The sequence below is a fragment of the Athene cunicularia genome (assembly GCF_003259725.1).
Source record: "Athene cunicularia isolate RWA chromosome 5 unlocalized genomic scaffold, athCun1 chr5_part1, whole genome shotgun sequence".
Taxonomy (NCBI): Eukaryota; Metazoa; Chordata; class Aves; order Strigiformes; family Strigidae; genus Athene; species Athene cunicularia.
The window spans coordinates 1,938,154-1,959,867 of record NW_020799101.1 but is presented as its reverse complement, the minus strand read 5'-3'; the positions used below and the strand labels follow the sequence as shown (position 1 = coordinate 1,959,867).

Genomic DNA, 21,714 nt, shown 5'->3' with positions numbered 1-21,714 from the left:
GTGTTGATGACTGAGACAAAATTTTCTCTTTTGGTATGACTTCATCTGACACAGAAATCCTTTGGTAGAACTTCACCTGGTGTATCTTGATAGAAGTTATATAAATTGTAAATCCAGAGTAATCCAGGATAAATCCAAAGTAATGAAAATCAGATCCTGAACTTGATATCTGTTTTGGTGTAGAGCAGTCCTAGGCTGTCCATCTGTTTTTAATTTAAAGCTGGAGGCATGTAGTGGAGGTGCCTGTCTAATGAAAACAAAGGAGAGACAAACGAGTGTCTGTAACGTGGCAAACACGCATTATATTTATTTTAATTAATGTGGCTACTAGTGAATGTAAGTTCAGCTGCACATTATAGGATCAAAATGTAAAATTGGTGTCAATCTGGCTATTCTGCATTCATCAGGGGTGAGAAGTTTTTGTTGGGCTTGGATGTTGCTGATGAGAGCGGTGACAAAGGGGGATACCTGAGGCTTAGAGCAGCTGTGGGTTTCCATCTCCTTCCAGTAGTGATTTGGCTTTCACTGCAGGATACGGGGACTGTTGTGTGATTTGTCAGGCTCGCTTTGATCGATCGACTTGTGGGCAAAGTCGGGAAGGTTTTTGCCTGCCATGGATGTGCTCACCAGCTTGGGTTGCGCAGGGACATCAGCCAGGTGGGGTTGGAGAGGGTTTGTGGACCATCTGCGCGCGGTGGCTGGCCGTTCCCCTCGGCTGGTGGACGCGATGCACGCAGGGAAGCTGCGGGGCTGCTGGGAGCACCTCGGCTCCGCGCTGGCACAGCGATTGCTACCGCCCGCCGACGTGCAGCAGGACTTCTGCACGCTGCCACGAGCGCTCGTCACGTTGGGGTGATCGTTGGCAGATTGTGCTTGGGGAAGTGTGAAAAATAACTCGGTGTAGCTATTACTGTGTGCCTGGAAATCCTTACTGGTCTTACAATATCCTGCCGCTGCCCTGCCTACTGTCTGCATCCAGGGCCACGGAGGTTCTCACAGACGACAGCCACGGTCACCTGTTGAACCTTCTACTTGATAATCTTCCTGTATTGTTAGAGATTATGGTGACAGAGGCACATGAACGCTTCTTTCTTCCTCTTTCTTCCTCTGAAAGACCCAAGTCTCCCCGCCTTCCCTCAGCAAGAGCTAGAGGTGACTCGGGCATGAGCGTAGACTCTTATTTCAAGGAAGACATTGCAGATCTAGGTGCTCTGCTGCTCTTTATGCCACAGGGTCTTTCATCCATCTACATGCCTGTGCTCCCACCTGAATCAAACGCCTGATTTGTGGAACACCAGGCACATCTCCGGGTGAGTAGTTCAGGTTTCTGTTCAGCGCCGTCTGCCAGCTTGTCCCTGTGACCCTTTTGTTTTCTGTGCTTACTCTGTCTTGCTGATTATTTGATTGTGTGTCGTGGCATCACCAGAGTAACGATCAATTACTGTGATAGAACCAATCCAAAGGAAACTTTCTGCGTACTAGTTGAATAATTAGCGAGCTAATTAAGCTGATGCCATCCGATGAACATGTATTCATCCGTGCACTTTGGACGTGATGCAGGTTTGAAGTGTTACATGTAGGTGTAATTAGGTACACTCACACCCCCTTCATTCGACAGCGGTGTGTTAATTACATCTGGTCCGCGTGAGGCTGAAGCCTTAGGCACACCATCGATGTGTCTGGTGTCATTTTTCAGACACGCAGATTTCTTTGTTCCACTGCAGACTAGCTTAAAATAATTTAAAAAATAAATAAATAAAAAACCCCCAAAGTGGATGTTGTAATGAGAGAAGCTGAGATCATCTCAGAAGCATGTGACTATGCATATGCTGAAGGCCAAGATGACAATTAGCAGTAATATTGCACAGCAGCAGGTAGAGGCACTTGTTGAGCACAGACCCACTTGTTATCTAAAGACAGCTATTACTCTGCAAATTTATTATCTAAATAGATGAGAAGTTTGAAGGGAAGCAGAAACACTGTGAAGTGATTCACCTGCTGGCAGATTGCTGGTGACTGGCAGGAACAGAAATAGAAGTCAAGATGTGAGGAAGAACAGCTAAGGGACTAATTTTGCAACTCTCATTTGTTTTTAGTAGACTGCGTCCCTTTAAAATCAGCACATAGAAGTTAATTTGGGTAAGTTAATGCAAGCAGGAGTTGTAAAACCAAGTGCAGCTGCTGTGCAACAAAATCAAGGGGTTATTCTGACGAGGAGGAGGAACCCTGACAAAATTTTCTCAGTGCGTGCACTTGACTCCGTGCTGTCGGAAGAGGAGCAGCTGTGAGGGCGGGTGTCACGCTGAGTCACGACCTCCACGCTTTCTGTCTGCCTTGCCCGTTTTTGTTGCCTCCCTATGTCCGTGCTGCACCCAAGAAGAAATCTGACTGATCCGACTCTGGCTCCTACTCTACCTGTGGCGATTTTCTTGGTCGTGTTTCTTCCCCAAGGCCTCAGAGGTTTTCTCCCCATTCATGTTTTTCACCCTCCTCCAGCTCTTAGTGTGTTTGTATTCCTGACGTCAGTGAAATCTTAACTCTAGTCCTCACAGTTGGAAACGTCAAGAAGCACAAAAACCAGAGCTGGCAGCAAAGCCTTCTGGGGTGAGGGCAGCACGGTGCTACAGATTGTGTCTTCTCACAGGAGCAAGTCCCCAACACCTTCTCACTCCTGTTCCCTCTTACAAGTGTTTTGGAATCGCCACCTTGATTCCTCTATTATACCTTCTCGTCCTCTTGCCTTGTCTTTAGTAAGACCTTTGATATGACCTCCCATAGTTTCCTTATAGCCAGATTTGCAAGATGCAAATTGGATTGGCCTTTGGGCTCGAAAGGTGATATGATGTCCAACTGGTGGTCGTTTGCTCATGTCATCCCTCGGGGATCAAAACCAGGAGCAATACTGGACAATGTAATTCTTAATGACCAAAACGATGGGACCCAGTGAACTTCTGGCAAGTTCTCAGACACCAGACTGGGAGTAGTGGTCAATACAGGGTTTTGACAAGCTGGAGAAAAGGGCAAACAGGAGCCTCATGAAATTAGCTCGGGGTAATGACACATCCTGCCCCTGGGGCAGAACAACCCCCCTCTGTACCAGTAGGTGTTGAGGCCAACTGGCTGGAAAGCAGCTTTGCAGAAAGGCAGCTGGGCTGCCCCGCAGACAAGTTGAAGTTGTGCCCGTGTGGAAAAGGTCAGCGTTGAGCTGGGCTGTACTAGCAGAACTGCAGCCAGCAGGTCCAGGGCAGTGATCTTTCCCCTGTGTTCAGTGCTTGTGAGACTGCATGGGACTGCTCCGTTCATTTGGGGGCTGCCTAGAGCAAGGAAGACATGGAGGGACTAGAGCAAGACCAGTGGAGGCCACAGAGATGGTCTTGGAGTTAGAGCAGGTGATGTCGGAGGAGGCTGAAGGAGCTGGGTTTGCTCACCTTGGGGAAGATGCTTAAACTTTGCCTAGATGAGGCTTGAGCAACCTGATCTAATCAGCATTGCAGCAGGCAGGGCTCCGGCCAGAGGCCTCCAGAGATCCCTTCTGATGGAGATCATGCTCCGGTTCTGGGATCAAAGCAAGCACATTAAAATACAAAACAGTGTTGTGGAAGTTGTTGTTGGAATTCAGCATTATCTCCTCTTCCCGGTATATTGTTGTCTGTGTAAGAACTGTTGAAAGTCCTGAAGACCCTATCGCCCTGCCTTAGCCTGGACCATACGTTGGTCAGGAGATGCTGCTTTTTGAAGATGTCTAGCAGGAAGAAATGCAATCTCCTTTAGAAATACAGAGGTTATGTGATTCCAAGCATAATTCTGCTCTGTGTCAAACAACAATTATTGACAGGTGAGATGAAAATCTGTCACCGGTTTGCATGTGACTCAGTCTTTAATCTTTAGAGCTGGGAAAGGTAACTTTAGGTACAGCTAACTCTGAATTGCACATCTGAATGCCCAGGTCTAATAACAACACGAAGGGATGCTTTTAAGAGTGTTCATTGTTTCAAAGTGTCAGAAGACAGGATATTTACCTATAAACCCACCAAAATTCCGGGCTTCCTTATATTTCCTCTAATACGATTGAGTGAAAGCAAATAAAACGTTTATCTTTGATCTCCGGGGCATTTTTAGTGGCACAGATTAATTTGAAAATGTATATTAGTTCGTATATTAGCAGCCAGTTCAGGCTGCTCGGTGCGGGCGATCATTAATACATAATATTGAGGCGGATTTTTGGCAGCCTCCAGCATAGAAATCATCCACAACAGTAACTTTTACCAAGAACAATGACTATTTCAATCTGTGATTTTTCAGCTGCATGACATAGCTCATTCAAATCACAGCTGAAGCTGGCGTTCTGTCTGGGGCATGGAGTGGGAAACCGGTTGAGAAAGGCTCGATTCACTTTTTAATTCCTCCATTAAGCAGTAGTCTGTCGTGATAAACTTGTTTCGTTTCCCTCCATTCAGACAACACAGTGTTAAGACCTCATTTTATAAAAATTATTTCTCTTAGCATCCCCTGGCCTTCTTGGAGAGTGCGGCAGCGAGGTGTGATCCTGCGCTAAAGAGGCTTGAAATCGTCAGATAAGAAATACAGCCAGCTCTATAATCAGGGCTGAATACTGAAGGTGGATGGTTTTAATGCTTTAGCAAAAGAGAGTAATAGAAAACAAAGCTGGGGAAGGACCCCAAGAGGTTACCCAGTCTCATTCTTCATGGCAGAAGGCACTAGACCTAAACCTCACCCCACTGATGTCTGTTTAACTGGGCTGCCAGCAGCAGAGGTGCTGCATTATTTGTGGTCAGTCTGGCCTGTTGCTCTGGTCCTGTCCTCCATGGTATGCAGAAGAATTTTCCTGTTTCCCTTTGCATCTACATTTCATGTATTTGAAGATAATTTATCTTGTCCCATCTGTTCTGTTGGATAATGAACCGAGCTCCTTAATTTTTGCCCGTGAGTCGCAGCAGCTCTGCCTCACGGTGTTCCTGTTGATCTCCTCTGTCCATCTCCTCGGTGAAGTTCGGTGCTTCAGGGCGTGTAGAGTGCTTCAGAGCGCCCAGCCGCATCAGCACGGGCTTCAGTGCAGGGTTTGTTCCGTTCATTTCCCAACGAAGTTCTTGTTTATGCATTCCTGTGTATAAACTCCCTTTTACTTAGCACGTATTGCTGATATTTGCTTTGTGTCCAGACTGGCATCCACCATAACCCTGAGGGTCCTTTCTCTGCAGCTCCTCGTTAGACAGTCATTCCTGATCCGCTAATTGTGCGGGCGATTGTTGGTGTTGCAAGACAGGATTTGTCTCACCTAACTAGCAGTCTGAAAGCTCAGGTGTCTGTACGACGCCAGTTGTTCAGGGAGCACTGTACTCGGTGGAGAGAGATGGCTCCGAAGAGCAATTCATCCCATCTATTTTTGGAGAGCAGGAATTGTGCTTTAGGGGTGCTTATATCTCACCGAGATACATGACCTCGGGTTGCAGGCCTGACTTTCGGCTGGTTGAAATTAGCCGAGACGAATTTAAGCCTACGTGTACGACCGTGCATCTAAATATAGCGATGAAGGGGACAGTTTTGTGATTGGGTTAAGCTGATTTAACGCTGCTCTGCTGCTGAAGGGAGGATCCTGCCTTCCCTTCATACCCTCTTGATAAAATGTCCACAGAATGAATAGTTCATACAGCGTGGGAGCTATGAGCTATTGTAGTCGTCTCCAGAGCGTAACCACCGAGGAAGTGCTCTGAATAGCAAACGTATCCGCCTCCCTTCCTCCCTGTTGGAGCTATCAATGCCACATCTGTGTGTGAACGGCAGCACGAGCAAAGTGCGAGTCATCAAAGTGCTGCTGCTGCTGGATGAAAAGCAGCCAGGCAAATCGGGAATAAAGAGATGAGTCATCAAAGCTGCATCCCCATTGGTTAAAAAACAGAGGATTTCAGAAAAAGTTGGAAGAGGGGAAAAAAAAAAAAAAAAGACTATTGAGAATAGAGGGAGAGCGCAGGGAGTGGGCTACAGTTACCTGGGCTGGTGCTCCAGGCCAGCCTGTTCACGTGTATGTGAACGTATAAAGACTGAGTCCGGCTGCCAGTGGACTCTGCTAAATACAGACCCATGCTTTGCTTTATTTCTTCCCTGTACCTCCTCTCTCTGCTTCCCCTGCACCCTCATAATTTTCCATACTTGATAGTACGCCCAGACAAAATGGTCTTGCAGTTTACTCAACTTTTAAGACTCTTTGTTTTGGTGGCAGGCTCAGGGAAAATGGAAAAATACTAGGGTGGGTTGTTTAGTTTGGTTTGTTTTTTTTTAATCTCTGGTCTAGTAGCATACTCAAATCAAGCAGTGATTCAAGGTACACGGGTGGCACGTACATATCTGAGGTTATGGCATGCAGACTACTGGGTGGCTCTGGGAATTGTGGGGGGCACCTGCCCTGGGTGGGGGGAGCCACCCCTTTGTGCTAGAGCAGGTGTGGGTTCTTTCGCAAAGATGAGAATTCACCTTGTGTGTCAGAGTAAACCCTAAACCAGTTGCAATACTGAAAGCTGGTCTGGGAATATATTACTTCTGTAATTCCATGTGTGAAGTCAAAAGAAAGACATGTACCTCAACTGGGATTTGAGAACTTTGCCTTTATTACCTTTGCCCCTAGAAGTCCTGGAATTTTAGAGGCAGTGAAAATTAAATGGGAAAAAGAGCAAGTAAAACCAACCAACCAACCAACCAAAAGGATTGAGATGTGTGGTGGACGTACCTGCTTTCTGTGTCTAAACACAAAGGCTTTACAAATGGAAGTCGTTACAGCTGGAGCATTTTGCTCCTCTTCCACAGTTGAATTGCGTGCAGCACCTGAACGAGACACCGCTGAAATTAAAAGCTCGACATGACTGGTCACAACTTGACAGTGGCTTTATAAAAAAAAGTTTTTACATTGAGGGCGATTGAGCACTGGCACAGGTTGCCCAGAGAGGTGGTGGAGTCTCCACACTCTGAGATAGTCAAAAGGCAACTGGACACAGCCCTGGGCAACCTGCTTGAGCAGGGGGTTGGACCAGATGACTTCCAGAGGTGCCTCCACCCGCAACCGTCCTGTGACTCTGCGATGAATTCTGCTTCTAACCTGCTGAAGAGCTCGGATTTAAGTGTCTCTGCATGATTTTTTTCCCCCCTTGGCTTTGTTGGAGAACTCGTTGCCAAGACAAAAGGTGAACCTGTCCTGGGAAGCCTCGCCCCTTCCCAGCAGAGTCCACAGCTACGTTGGCATGTCCTGAGAGCAGATGAGCTGCTGGCGCATGTAGGCGCGTGTTTTCTTGACAGATTGGACCACTGGGATATCTTCTTCTGGCTGGTTCAATAGAGGCTGGCACTTTCTGCCTGGAAGAGTTGTCTCTTTTGTGAGACCAACAAGTAGGACTGTCAAATAGCAGTCAGAAGGTTATGGCACTCTCAGTAGCGGCCAGGAGGATAAAGCAGAGAGGATGGGTGTATAAAAGTGATTTTTTAACGGTGTTCGGTTCTGAATTCTTTTGGTTTGGTTTGGGGTGTTTGTTTTTATTTTTAAGGACTATTGATGAAGAGGAAGAACCTTCCGTATTGCAGGAGGCTATGCCAGTGTGGTCAATAAAAAGTTTATTTTTAGCCATGTAATTCAAAATCTGGACCTCAGCTGGGAATTTGAATCTATTTTTTTTTGAAATTTACTGAGTAAATAAGTACAGAAATGCTGCTCCCAGCTCAGCAGGGACCTCAGAAGTTCTCTCTTTTTACTCTGACTTGAAAGGGACTATTCATAACATGTATGGTTAGGAGTATATGCATTGAATTCCTGCAAGAAATCATGGCTGTAAATTAAACGGATGCACACACACACACACACATATAAAAGTGTAATTCAATTATGTTCTATTACTTCAGTTCTGCATATGAAATAATTCACAAAACTAGAGGAAATAATGTGCTTTCATTTTTATTCCTCATAGACGAGCGAGTTGTCAAGGACATGACTTTCCGCCTCTACTTTGATATTGCTATTAAAGTATTAGATTTCTTTTGCATTTCCAGTAATCCCTAAAGCCAGTTGTGACATTTCTCAATTCCGTATACCCACTCTAAACCTGTATATTTGTCTCACTGTAATTATAGCACAGGTTGGCAGCGGGTTTTGTCTGTATGCTACATCAGTGAGGTAACTTTTTTCCTCCCTGTATAGGATCTGTCTCAGATACCCCTCTCAGGCAGCGGTAAAGACTCTACTTCTTTCAAGTTCAGTGAACATCCGTATCAGATAATTGATTAGAAGATGTTTCCAGTCTCCCTGCCAATGATCCCGTGGCAGCTCTGTTTAAACTGGAAGCATTTTGTTGTTCAGCCAGGTTGTTATGTTGAAGGTGCTTGGTAAACTGGCGTTGTTAAGCGGGTATCTCAGAGTGTTAATGATGACTTAATGATTGCTGGCTTTGTGCTGGATCTGAGAAACTTTTGCCCGGTCGTTAATCAAAACCAGTGTGTGTTGCATGCTGTTTTATTGCTCCGTGAGGACTGGTGTATGTTGGGGCCACGTTGTATAATTAATCTCCATCTGTGTGTCGTCAGCGCCTAACTTGCGTGCACACGGCAATACTAGGTAAAAATATTGATGTGATTGTGATTGCAATTCTCCATAGTCACTTGACTAGCAGGGTGGTGTATTGTGGCCGGGTGTACTTCCAAGAGCACTTTGTCATATGCACTGTTGAGTTCGCAGCCAGGCTCTGCTGTCCCATGAAATACATTGGATGCAGAAGCAGTGCTTGCACACCAAAGCCTCTGAATTGAAGTCCCTTTAAAAAGGATGCAGCTGCAATATGAATGGGGACCTGAACAGTTTCCCTCGTCATGAGTAGTGCCTTGTTCTTTGCAGGGAAGAGCTCGCAGTGGCACTGCGGCTGTCTTTGTCCCCTGGCAAACCAACCATGACTTTGAAATGTGGGACTGGCGCTCAGAAACCCCTACTTCTAAAGGGCAGTAAAGATGCAGCGCTCTTTTGAACACTGAGCCGTTCTCATTACGATGTCCAAATGCGATGTTTGGAAAGCTTGTTCCATGCATTCACCCATGGAAATATTTACCAAAGCTTGCTATTGTTTGATAATGAATTTTATTATTCCTATCAGAGAGTTGAAAGAAAGTTTCTGCCGGGCAGGTTGCCTGGCTGAGCCTCTGCCGGTGTCGGGGTTGAAGTTTTTGGGTGGGAGATGCTTCGCTTGCCAAACCTGGATGGCCCAGCACTCGTCTCATTAATCCTGATGGCTCATAATCATCTAAGAGGGACCCCAGCTGGGGCGAAACTTTGGAGGTGGCTTTGGGGGGCAATAATATGCTCCATTTAGTATTGACTTTTTTTGGCAGCCATGGTTTTGTTGCATTAGGAAGTCTGTAAAAATTTATAAGATTTCTTACATGAGCACCTCCTGTGTCTCCGTCAGTTTCGATACTGTGCAGTTCTATTGGCTCTGAGGTTTAACGTTCCAAGCTGGTACTGAACATCATTAGAACTATAAAATCCATCACTCTTCAGCTCCACATGAAATAGAGAATTTCAGTTCCTGTATCTGCGTGTGTGCATGTCAGCGTGTCTCCACGACCAGAACTGTGACCCAGCATTTTATAGTATGAACAGATGGAGCTCTGGGGCTGAAAATTGAAAAAATTCAAACTATTTAGTATTAAAAATTCAGACTATTTACTTAGGAGAGGAGATAAATAAGAAGGAAGACAACAGAAAAAAAAAAAAAAGTTACATATGTGAGATTAAACCAAATCCAGAAGAATACAGCAGTAGACAATAATAAAATATCTCTCTGAATTAAACCCTTCCATGGAATTTTGTGGGATCTCAGCAAGGTTTAAGCAGAACCTGAGGACCTTGTCCTTATGCCAGGAGGCAGCTGTTTAGCAGAGGGAAATTCTGGGCTGGTGCAGTTGTGCATCTTTTCTTTTGGTTGCACATCTACCTGCTCAGTTCTGGGAGCTTGGAGGCAATTCTGTTTTGAAGTGCTTTCATTCTATGAAGACCCCTGTGTAAACGTGATGACCGGTAAAGTACCTTGCTTGGTGAAACTAAATTTTCTAAGACTTCAATAATAAAATGAAGATTGGAGGCATAAATTGCCGGCTTAATGTCACTGCAGGATGTGTCTTGGTTGGGATCATGTGAAAGCTGTTTGTAAGGATGTGAGGCGCTTCACAAGCTCAGAAAGCTTAGGTCACCTTTCTGTGCCTTCAAAAGCTGAACGGGCAGAATGTCAGAACTGGCTCCAGCGTTGTTTTGGGAAAGCAGCTGGGCTGTAGAAATGGACGGGAGCTTGGCTCACACTCGTATGTCTGCTCCCAGACTCCGTGCGGAGGCCATTGGGTGAAACCATTTGTGTCTTGGAGGCTGAAGCCTGACTCCTGAAAGCAACATGCACCGTAAAGGCAAACCCAACACATTTCAGACTTGCATGAGCAATGTGCAATTGCGCGTACCGGCTTTTACAGTATTGTCATTTTAAGAAGAATCAGATCTTTTGGAGATGTCTTTATCTCCTCTTCCTTCCAACCCAATTCCATGATTTCCTGCTATTTAAACAAATGTCACAGCCTGAGCGGCTGGGACTGTGTTGTGGGTCTCCTGGTTAGGGTTCAGTCACTAAATGCTTTACAAATGCAAAGGATTTATAAACACATGGATTGTCCTTTTGGATCAGTTCTCACGTCTGCCCCGTACAAGAGCCAGAAGGAGACATTTCAGAAGAGAGCATAAAAAGTGTGCGGCAGAGATATGTGATAGCCTGCCCTCCCGTTCCAGAAAAAGACACATTTTCTGCCCTGAAGCATGAGTTTTAATAATCCTTCAACAATATTTTGGTATAATCATCAACTATCATAATTGCTCTGGATCATCTTGTCATTTTTATAAATGCCTACTCCATTTTTTTTAATCGTGCTGGACGAAAGAAAAAAAAAAAAAAAAAGGGGAAAAAAAAAAAAAAAGTGGCGATGAATTACACAGTTCAGATTTATGCTGTATTTGGTGCTTAGCCCCCAAAGTTTACAAATAAATAAAAGAGACAATAAATCCATTTTAGAGAGAGGATTAGGCCAAAATCTCAGTTTTCTGAAAGTGCAAGGATCTCAGAGGATTTGTGAAACATTGGGATCAGTGCGAGGTTGGCACAAGTATGTTATTAAAACTGGCGCTTTCTGCCCGTTCCCATCCGTAGGCGCCTGATGCATTTGTAAATCCTCATCCTAAAGGTAGGATTGATGTCGCCCATCTTCTGTCATCTACATCTTACCTGTCTAGATTAAACTAATCTTTGGGCTCTGCAGTCAGCAGAGAGATGGATACCACAGGGGAAGATCCTTGCAAGAAGATACCTGAAGGTAGATAAGAGGAATCGCCTTTTGGCAGTACCTCTGGCTGTCACTGAAACTAGAACAGGGCGAGCTCTCACAACGATAGCTCCATTTCCCTAGCTCAAACAAGAGCTAGTCCTAAACTTTTTGTCTAACAGATGTTTGCTCAGAAAATCTGGAAGAGAGAGAGATTCTGCAAGCAACCCTGGGCAGCCCAGCCCAGGGCTTACCATCCCCACACTATAACACGGAGTTTTGTTGTTGTGCCTTCGTTACTCCTGTCTCTGCCACAGCTTTGCATCGCTGATCCATGGGGAGAGGCAGCTGTTTGCAGCTGCGTTGCTGCAGCATCCCGTGGGGAGCAGTTAGAGGTGTTCCTCCGCTTTGGGAGGGGAAAGCATTTCTGGATGGAGTCAAACGGAGGAGCTTTCCGGTAAAGCAGCCCTGAAGCAGCCCTACATGCTGTTAATTAACCCAAGCTAATTAATAGAGGTCTTCCAGCAGGTGACTCAACTTGTGATTTAGCCCCATTCAATTCCAAATCTAGGTCCAGGCTGACGTGAAGTGAGCACAATCTCTGTCTAACTTAGAGCTAGGGGTATTTTTCTGCCACCCCGCTGTGCTTGAAAACGTCACTGGAGTTACTGACATTTGGGGTTTTTTTCCATGTGCCTCCTTCATTCCCTGACTATCTCTCCCTGCTTCTCCCTTTTCCTCTCTCCCTTTTCCTTGCTGAGACATCCAGTGAGAGCTGTGATGGGAAGCCACGGGTCTCCAGTTCGTGCCTGGCGCGGGAGCCGATGGGTGTTGACGTGCCCCCTTTCCCCATCCCTGGTGGGAAGGAGGAGAGGCCAATGTTGGTTGCATTGACAATGGGGGTTGTGCTCGCGGAGACGGGCGAGTGTGGGGCTGGTGGTGGGGCTGAACTTGCTTCACAAAGTCCAGGTGACCACCAGGAACGTCCGATCTCGCCGTTCCTAGGCCAGAGTTTGGCAACACGCGCGTGACAATAAATCAGGCAGGTGGTGTATTAGACCCAATTCTCTCCTCAGTTGCACCATAAAGCTGAAAATAAGAGATTTTTGTGTTTTCGGTGCATTACAATACAGTGCGGATTGTACAAGGTTTCAAGCAGAGAAAGACCAGAATAATAGCTTGTTGTTGTCGTGGATTCATGTTCTATTCATAATAGGTATTTGACCCTTTATATGCTACACTGAGTTTCATCGGCTGGAAACCTTAAAATCCCTTCTGAATTTCTTAATATTCTTTGGTTTAAATCAGGCTTTTAATGGTAGTAGTTGAGTGTATTGCTGAATTTCTTGTTTGTGTTTGTCTACTGGGATAGGTTGTAGTTAAGTGAAACGTGTGGTGTAAGCAAACGGAAATTACTGTATGCAAACCATAATTTTCATGTACTTACTGTTTTGAGTGCTGTGATGAAAGGGATGTGTCGCAGCATTTTTATCACATCAGCTGCTATCTTTGTCTCTACCTGAAGGATGGCAACGAGCCCCCTCTCGCCTGGAGGATTATAGGACCCACCAGGTTGGGTTGACGCTGTTAGAGCTTTCATCTTTCGTTCTAAGTTTTGAAGCATTATTTGTGGTTCTCTCGTTCCCTGTCTCATGACTTGATGTTTAGTGAGAGCCAAGAGCAGCTCCTTGCCGGAGTTATTCAGGAAAAAGCATTAAACTCAGGAAGGAGGGAGGGAGGGATAAAGAGGCGCCAGCTGAGTGCTACCCCTTGGTTGGTGATGACCCTGCAGGTCTGGAGCTCGGTTCTAATTCCACAGTGGGTACCTGGAGCCCTGCTTCTGCTGCATTCACCCGGGGAAAATCTACTTAAGCGTGAAACGTGACATATTGCCCAGTTTCATACCTCTAATCCCAAAACACAGGCAGATGGATGGATCAACTGATGAAACAATGTGAGGTCAGAGGATGTGAGCAAAGAAGCCCTGACACACTCAGTGGGCATTGCTGACTTGTTTTATCTCTGGTTTTTTTTTGAGCTGTGCACCCAGTTTCTTTGCTTTTAAGTTGGTAATGTGAACCGAGGAATTAATGCTGGGAAGTATCTGTGGTGTCCCAAGCTGGGACGATATCAAATAGGAAACTTTGCTTGTAAACCTCCACTTTTCTGCTCTCTTAAAGTGTTTCCTTGGCTGGAGGTTGCCTGCTCTCTGTTCTAGGACAGGTGGAAATGAAGCGCTTCCCATTTGTGTGCTCCAGCTTCTGAATGCAGAGAAAGCTAATTCCCCTTGGGTGAACTCCAAATAAAGAAAACTTATTTTATAGTTGACTCTTGTATTTGCCTTTAGTGATTAGTGTGTATTCCTTTAATATTGAAATAAGATTCCTATATAAAGCAGAACACACAAGAATTTATCTCTGTGTACTGGCTTTGCATGGCCAGGTTTGGTAGTGGTGGGGGCACAGGGGTGGATTCTGTGAGAAGCTGCCAGAAGCTTCCCCCATGTCCGATGGAGCCAACGCCAGCAGCTCCAAGATGGACCCAGCACGGCCAAGGCCGAGAACATCAGCGATGGTGGTGGGTGGAGAACTCTGGGATAACGGATCTAAAAAGGGGAAAAAACTGTGCGAGACCAATTGCAGCGGAAGAGAGGAGTGAGAATATGTGAGCGACACAGCTCTGCGGACACCCAGGGCGGTGAGGAAGGGGGGCAGGAGGTGCTCCAGGCCCGGAGCAGAGGTTCCCCGGCAGCCCTGGGGCAGCCCATGGTGAGGCAGCGGTGCCTGCACCCCGGGAGGTGACTGGGGGAGCAGAATCCACCTGCAGGCGGGGGGGACCCCACGCTGGAGCAGGGGGATGTGCCCGGAGGAGGCTGTGACCTGTGGGAAGCCCCCGCTGGGACAAGCTCCCGGCAGGACCTGTGGCCCCGTGCAGAGAGAAGCCCACGCTGGAGCAGGTTTGCCGGTGGGATTGTGACCCCGTGGGGGACCCGCGCTGGGGCAGGGCAGGGGTGTGAGGATCCTCCTGCTGAGGAGGGAGGAGAGACAGAGACAGCGGGGGACGAACTGACCACAGCCCCCATCCCCTGTGCCACCTGGGGGAGAAAGGAGAGAAATCGGGAGTGAAGCTGAGCCCGGGAAGTAGAGAGGGGTGGGGGGAAGGTGGTTTTAGATTTGGTTTTATTTCCCATTGCCCTAATCTGATTTGATTGATAATAAATTAAACTAATTCCCCCAAGTTAAGTCTGTTTTGCCCGTGACGGTAACTGGTGAGTGATCTCTCCCTGTTTTTATCTCAACCCAGGAGCCTTTTGTTATATTTTACTCTCCTGTCCAGTTGAGGAGGGGAGGGATAGAGCAGCTTTGGTGGGCACTTGTTTTCCATCCAAGGTCAACCCACCACACTCTGTAATGAGAACGGTGATGACCTTTGGGTGTAAGATTTTTATTTCCTTTCATTTCTTATTGTCACATTTTCTGCTATTCTTTGCCCAGAATTTCCATCCTTCACCTTTATGTCTGTGTTTATTTAGTGTTGCTTTTTCTGTACTAGCAGTATGTGTTTATATATTGGCTCATCTCTTATGCACTTTTAGGGTTTGCCTTCAAGCAAAGCCTGAATTCAGCAAAGGTGGATTCCTCAACGGAAGTGACGGGGGGTGTTCACAGCTCAGACCGTGGTTTTAACTTCCAGCATCTAAACCAAATTGCCTTTCCCTGTCCCTTTATATCGAACATTTCTGTTGCTCCTCTTCCATCATGTGCAAAAATTTAGTGGAGAAGAAGAGTCAAGAGGAGAGAATGACATTTCATCACTTGCTCCTCCTTTCTGAGAGCAGCGGCATCGTTCCGTTAGCCTGTGCTGCAGTGTAGTTCAGCTTTGGTGGTCCTGCCCAGACAAAGGCCCTGCAGCTGGTCATAGCATATTGTATGGAAATTAGTAGGGAGCCAAGCCTGCCCCTCTCCTGTGTGCCTGTGAGGAGACGGAGCTGCAGCCACGCTGTCTGCTGGTGCTGTGACCTGCAGGTTGCACAGGCCATACAGGGAAAAAAACATCTGATTCTTCAATTTCTCTGTGCCCAAGGAGATGTTGTCCCAAAGGAGACGACTCTTCCTGACTCAACAGACCCAACTCGAACTGTAAAATTAATCTCAGTTGGTAGCCCAGGGCATTCCTGGGGGAGGCAGGTGGACTAAAAGGGCTGGCTTTCAATGGGTAGAATCTGACTTGAAGAGAACAACACGCCTTCCATGCCAAATAAGAAGATTGTTACTCATTCCTTTCTTCCAGGGTTTAAAATCCAGTGTTCTGGCACCTGTCCCATACGTTATACATTCGTTCCCGAGCACAGCCGCAGGGTTGATTGTACATAAATCCTCATCTGCAGTTTGACGGCAGGGTGAAAGATGACTGAGCGGGGTGAGAAACGTGGTGGCAGGGGGAGCATCAGGATGGGGAGCACCCTTCTCAGGGGGCTCAGTCGCGCAAGGAGCGCTGCAGCCAACGTGCCTTTGCTGATCTTGGTTGGCTTGAGTGTGCTTGTCAGGGCCGAGCAATACCACAGACGTAGCCCTGCTACATCTTTCTCTTCCTGTTGTGTTTTGCAGCATCGCCTTCGATTAAGCTTCTTGTGGATGACCCGATAGTGGTGAACCCTGGAGAAGCGATCACCTTAGTCTGTGTGACGACAGGAGGGGAGCCAGCCCCCAGCCTGACGTGGGTGAGGTCTGCTGGCATCCTGCCCGAGAAGACGGTCCTGAACGGCGGCACTTTAACGATACCTGCCATCACGTCGGAAGATGCTGGCACGTACAGTTGCATTGCCAATAACAATGTAGGAAATCCCGCAAAAAAATCCACCAACATCATCGTAAGAGGTAAGTTGAGCTGGCAAACTATTGACTTTGGAAGATTAATTGAATTCTAATCTGACAGGATAGCGGTGTTCACATCGAGCTCTCCTCTGTTTCCAAATTTATTTCTGGTCATTTCTAATAACGTGTGAGATGGATTACTATTGGCTTTGAATAGCCAGAGGCCCTTGTGCTGGGCTCAGACCCCTTCTCCAGAAGAGGGGTGGCGCGGTGCCTGCTTGTGAAGATGCAACAGCTTCTCCCATCCAAACTGGAGGCAAATGGTTGCCAAAGGACACCCTGTCTTCTGGGCACGGCCGGTGCTGATCCCCTGCACGTGCTGCCTTGGCAGTGGATGCATCCTGAGCTCCTGGAGATGTCATTACCTACTTCACCCTTTTCTTCCTCCTCATCAGTTGAACGTGTTATTGAAATTAAGGCTGTTGTGCGTGCTGTGAATCTGCTGCCATCAGACAACTGCTCCCTGGGTAGGAGCTTTAGATTAGTACCTATGCTTTAATTATACTAAATAGCAGGATAAATGTCTGTCTGAGATAAAAGTAAGAGAAGAGTGCTTGCAGAACAATTACTGCCAGGTGGAGAGAAACTCTCCCTGGTTGTTTATCGCTTTCTGGATAACCCCAGGGACATGGCCGGTTGGTTTGAAGAAGCAGTTCGATTGGCTGATAGGCATCATCAGAGTGGATTAATCTACCTGAACCAAACAGTTCATCTGAAACTAATTTTCTGTAATCTAATCTGTGAGTGGTAGTGAAACATAAACTCCCACACTATAGGAACTTTAAATAATAGCATGTGATTAATCATACTCAGGAGAAACTGCTGTATAGAGAGCCAGTGGTGTGAATATTTTATGAGAGCCATAACCCCTGTTCACTTCTTATTGCCCAACATATCATACTCTTCAGCGGGACGAGGAGTTAGAAGCTATTTCTGTTCTGGGGGTCAGGGAGAGCGCGTTGCATCAGCCTAAGTCTGCGGGAGTTTCTCAGGAGATGTCCACAGGTTGATTTGTACTACTGTATTTCCATTTGAATTTTTGATATTTGGCTTAGGGGTTTTGTTGTCAAGAGGCAAAAGCAGCCTTGTTTCAGGAACATAGCGTCGACATTAATTTGCTGTGATTTACAAGGGTGATGAGGCTGTGAAAGGAAATGCGAGTGAAACACGCACTCGGGGAAAAAAAAAAGCAAAGGGAGCGGAAAGGCTTTGTGTGGAAAGAGATCTCAATATTTTAATTGACCCAGGAGACAGCACCAAAGAGCCCAGAGGAAAAGCCAAAGTCCCTAACTCCCTGCAGATACAAGTTTCATGAGTCATAGCATAATAATAATATGCCCTCACATTTTTATTTATAGAAGACCATGCCTAGGAGCTGCAAGATGTTGAACAAAATATCATTAAAGCTTTTGAGGTGACTTTTTTTTTTTTTTTTTTTTTTCCTATTTTTTCCTCTCTGCTGTGTGGCCCTGTTAATTCTGAGAAGGGACCGCAATGAGGAACAACCCATCAAATAAATGAAGCACAGCTCCCTTCTAGCCTCGGTTCATTGCTACCTGCTATGATTTCCCCCTTATTATTTCTGTTAAAGGGGAAGAACTGTCTTTCAGGAAAAAAAAATAAAAATCTTTATTCTGGTCTTGATATATCTTTGCTAAAAGTGATACTGCGTTTAGGAGTGAAATACGAGAGAAATGCATATCAAGAGTTTAGATTTTACTTTGTGTATGTATTTCTTAGCTTTTTCCCTGTAGCTCACTGCTTCTGTTTAATCTCGTTTTTGTTGTTGCTGTTGTGTATCAGAATTTTCACACAGCAGCTGAGGAGAAAAGACTATTTACTTGAAATAGCATCTGAGCCTTGCAGGAGCAGCGTTTGGTAAATGAAGTTCACATCGTTTGTTAGGTGGAGTACCCATCCCAGGATTAGATATTAATCCCTTAATTTTACCCCAGAATAAATGAGAAGTTGTCTCAGAGCATCATCAGAGCTCAGATGAAATTTGTTCCCTTTTAAAATTCACTATTTTTCACCATGCATTTATCTGAACGTGCTTTTATTGTATGTCCTTCGTTCCATGGATGCTACCTGACCTTCAGCAGGTCTTGATTTTTTTATTTTTTTTTTTTTTCTGGGCATTTTCCTATCTTTGTGACTGTTTAAATCTGTGACTACCCACCACACCTGACTTCGAACCCATTGTGAATGACGCCACATGACTGCCACGCGTTTATTAATAATTTAAAAAAAAAAAAATCTAAAACCAGAGACAATCCTTCAAAAAGAAACAAATAAGAGCCATATGACTGCCGTGCACTTAATAATAATTTTTAAAATCGAAAACCAGAGAGAATGCTTCAAAAAGAAACTAATACAAGAAAATGAATTAGTAGCAGAAATAATTTATCCCTTTTGAAAGTCGGGGATTGCGTGGATCGATGTGGAATAAAGGCAATAGATGAGGCTGTGTTTAAAGAACAGATTCGGGCATTGAGGTGCTGACGTGGCACCGCGAGGTCAGCTCTGTGCTCCTCCCTCCATCTTTTCTGAGCCCCTTAAGAAGCGGGGATCAGTGCAGTGAAAAGGCAAGAGGACCCGTCACGATGATTTTGGGGTCATCTACGACATGGTGCAAAATGCGCTGGTGCGGAATGCGAGTTCTCTGCTTCTCCAGGGTGTAAATAACTAGTAATACGTGTTCTCCACTGCTGCGGGTTGTAAATAACTAGTGTCTGCAGTTGCCATATGCTGCTGGAGGAGCGGTGGGATAGCGGGCGCCAGTAATGGTCTCAGTGCATTGCTTTCCATTTGTTAGCTCCAGGATTTATCTGGAAGCCTCCTAATACACAAAAGCCTTTAATATATTCTCTGTTTTTCCCCTGTTACTCGATTTCCTTCTCTTCCAGTGAGCATTGGCATGGAAGGAGGTGTTTGTTCTTAAAATAAAAAGCAGACTAAAGTTGCCATTGCGGGGAGGAAGCCATTTAGTCATAACTGTCTTGGATAATTTTTTTTTTTTTTTTTTTTGGTCTTTTGGCTTGTATAACTTAAAAGCGATTGTAAATCCTCCATGTAAAAACAATCTGAGTGCTTTCTTGTTGGTTTGGATGAACAGAACTTGCCCACAGCTTCTGAGGGAAGAGACTCCCTCATACGCTGCCTCCTCAAGTGCTTAAATTAACACTGTTGGACAAAACAGCATCCTTTAAAGATATCCCTTTCTTAAGCAAGTTGTAAAGCTGCAAACTCTTCTCCCTTTGTCTCTGTTTGCTGAGCTGTTGTGTTAGTGCCTTTCCCTTTCGGCCCTCAGATAACGTTAATGAAAATTTTGCTGAGACGATAAAGAGAAATTGTTTTGAGGGCCAAGAGGTACAGGCATAACGCATTATCTTTCATTTCCTCCATTTGCTTTGAGCGGGAGCTCACCAGAAGCAAATCAGTGACCATGTGCTGTTTACCTGTCAAAATGTTAGTGAGAAAGTCGGTGAAATACAGCTTTTTAAAGAACGCCGTTATCACCTTAACTGTACCCGAAGTTATTGCAAAATATTTCATTACATCAAAGACACTGTCGTCCATCAAGGTGTCTTGGGTCAAACCGGAGAAAGGAGAAATGCTCTCTCATTTCAGCAAAGCTGGCTGCTCACCAATTCTCATTATAAAAGTTTCTTTCTAAGTATTTTCTTTAGATTAATGAGTTCTTTCAATGATTGCAAGGCTGCTAGCATTTGAGTATTGGTGGGTGTTCTCATCAGTGGCATCTTCACATCCTGCTCTCAGACATGATTAGAATAGCTTCCCGTAGCAGATTTCTAGACAAAACCATTAGAAAGCAGATGAAGCTCTAAGGGAATCTTGACTCCTCTAATTCCAGTAAAACTTGATGGGTTTATCCTTTTTTTTTTTTTTTCCTTAAAAAAAAAAAAAACCCTCTGGATAAACAAAGCTCCCAACAACCTCATGCCTGGTGTGTGTATTTTTTGCTGTGCTTGCTTGGAGGACGTTCTGTTTTTCTGACTTTTCCGTGGCAGAGTGAAAAAACTGTTGCTCTGACGCAGTGGAAATCTTTTGTCATAAAGGCTGGGATGTGAGAAATCTGTAGCACAGCTTTCACCGTTCTTTCCCGCCCAAAATATTTCTCTTAATTTGCTTTCATCATGAATTTCTCACTTTATACCTCTGTTGGTCTCAACGAGAGGGAAACGTCTTCCTATGGATGTTTCGTTAATTAAAATAAGAAAGAAACGCACGCACATAGCTTTGTGTTAAAATCGAACGCAAAACCTTGCTTACTCACAGCCCTTGGGCCAACACGCTGCGATACGCGTACATCTTAATGTCCCGTGTACACAGAGAGGACTTCACATTACTGCCAGGAGGTTGGTAATTACAGACCTCACCTCTGATGTGGCCCCAGGCTCAGTTCCCCGCCTTGATCTGGCATGGGGAGGTGAACATCTGGCTTATCCTGTGTCTCAGGAAACTCATGTAGCCTGAGGATCTTTTCGACTTTCTGTTGGAGGTTATTTTACTCCCGTAAAATTCTCTCTTCAATGCGTATTTGGAGAGGGAAGCGAAAGGCATTAGAGGAATGGTAATATTGGCCTTGTAATCCTTAAGATACGACATAAAAGCGTGATCATCACAATACCATACAGATTTTGGGTGACAATTGAAAATGTCAAAAGAGGCAGGAATCAAGATAATCATATGTCTACGGCTTCTGGAAAATTATACATTTTCAACATGACTCAAACTGGGTACTCAGAATTATGAGAGCATGGAAGAACAATTACTCCAAAGACGCTGCGAAGGGGAAAAATTAAAATAAAATCTCTCTGTAGCTACCAATATGTCAATGAAGAATTAAAGGCTTTCGATGATGGAAGATGTAAGGTGGCTCCTCCATTCCGTAAGAGAGCCAAAATGCTGGGTAGCATCTTTGAAGGACACCTGTACATCAGATTGGGAAACAGGCAGAACCAGAGGGATGTTGTACCGGTCTTAAAGTGCCGAGCACTGAAATGGTTTGGAAGGGTGTCAGCATGCACCAGCTCGGATTTGTTGCCTCATCAGCAACTTCTCCCAATACCTTCTTTAAATAGATCCCGTTGTCTCTTCCACTGTAACTACAACGGGGTTTTTTTTTTTAGTGCCCATTGACTCCGACTGTGACTTCTCCCTTCTGCGAAGCAGAAACATGGTGTTTGGAGTTAATTTTTTCAAAGGGGTGGGATTCCCTGTCAGTTTAAATATAAAATAATGACCTGTGCTCAACATTAGCACAAAAGCTTTTGCTGAACAAAAAGCACTCTGGGGAAATGCATTTGAAGGCCAAGATTGCTGGAAGTACCTATTCCATTATGTCTTTAAAAACTGTATGTGAACTGTGTAGTAGTGACTGCTAAAAAGAAGGTGGGGAAAAAAAAAAAAAAGACGCAGAAATAATTGAAATTTTTCTTGCTTTTGTAATAGATTAAAAAAAAAAAAAAAAAGG

The 21,714-nt window shown here is 45.2% G+C and overlaps 1 protein-coding gene across 1 annotated transcript in view; it reads left to right on the top strand.

Moving 5' to 3' along the window:
* The window catches only part of MDGA2 (MAM domain containing glycosylphosphatidylinositol anchor 2), a 384,757-nt gene that overhangs the window by 204,668 nt on the left and 158,375 nt on the right, over positions 1–21,714 (top strand). The window contains exon 7 of the mRNA XM_026849164.1: positions 15,951–16,220. Coding sequence (XP_026704965.1) covers positions 15,951–16,220 — 270 coding nt within the window. The remainder of the gene's footprint in view (positions 1–15,950; positions 16,221–21,714) is intronic.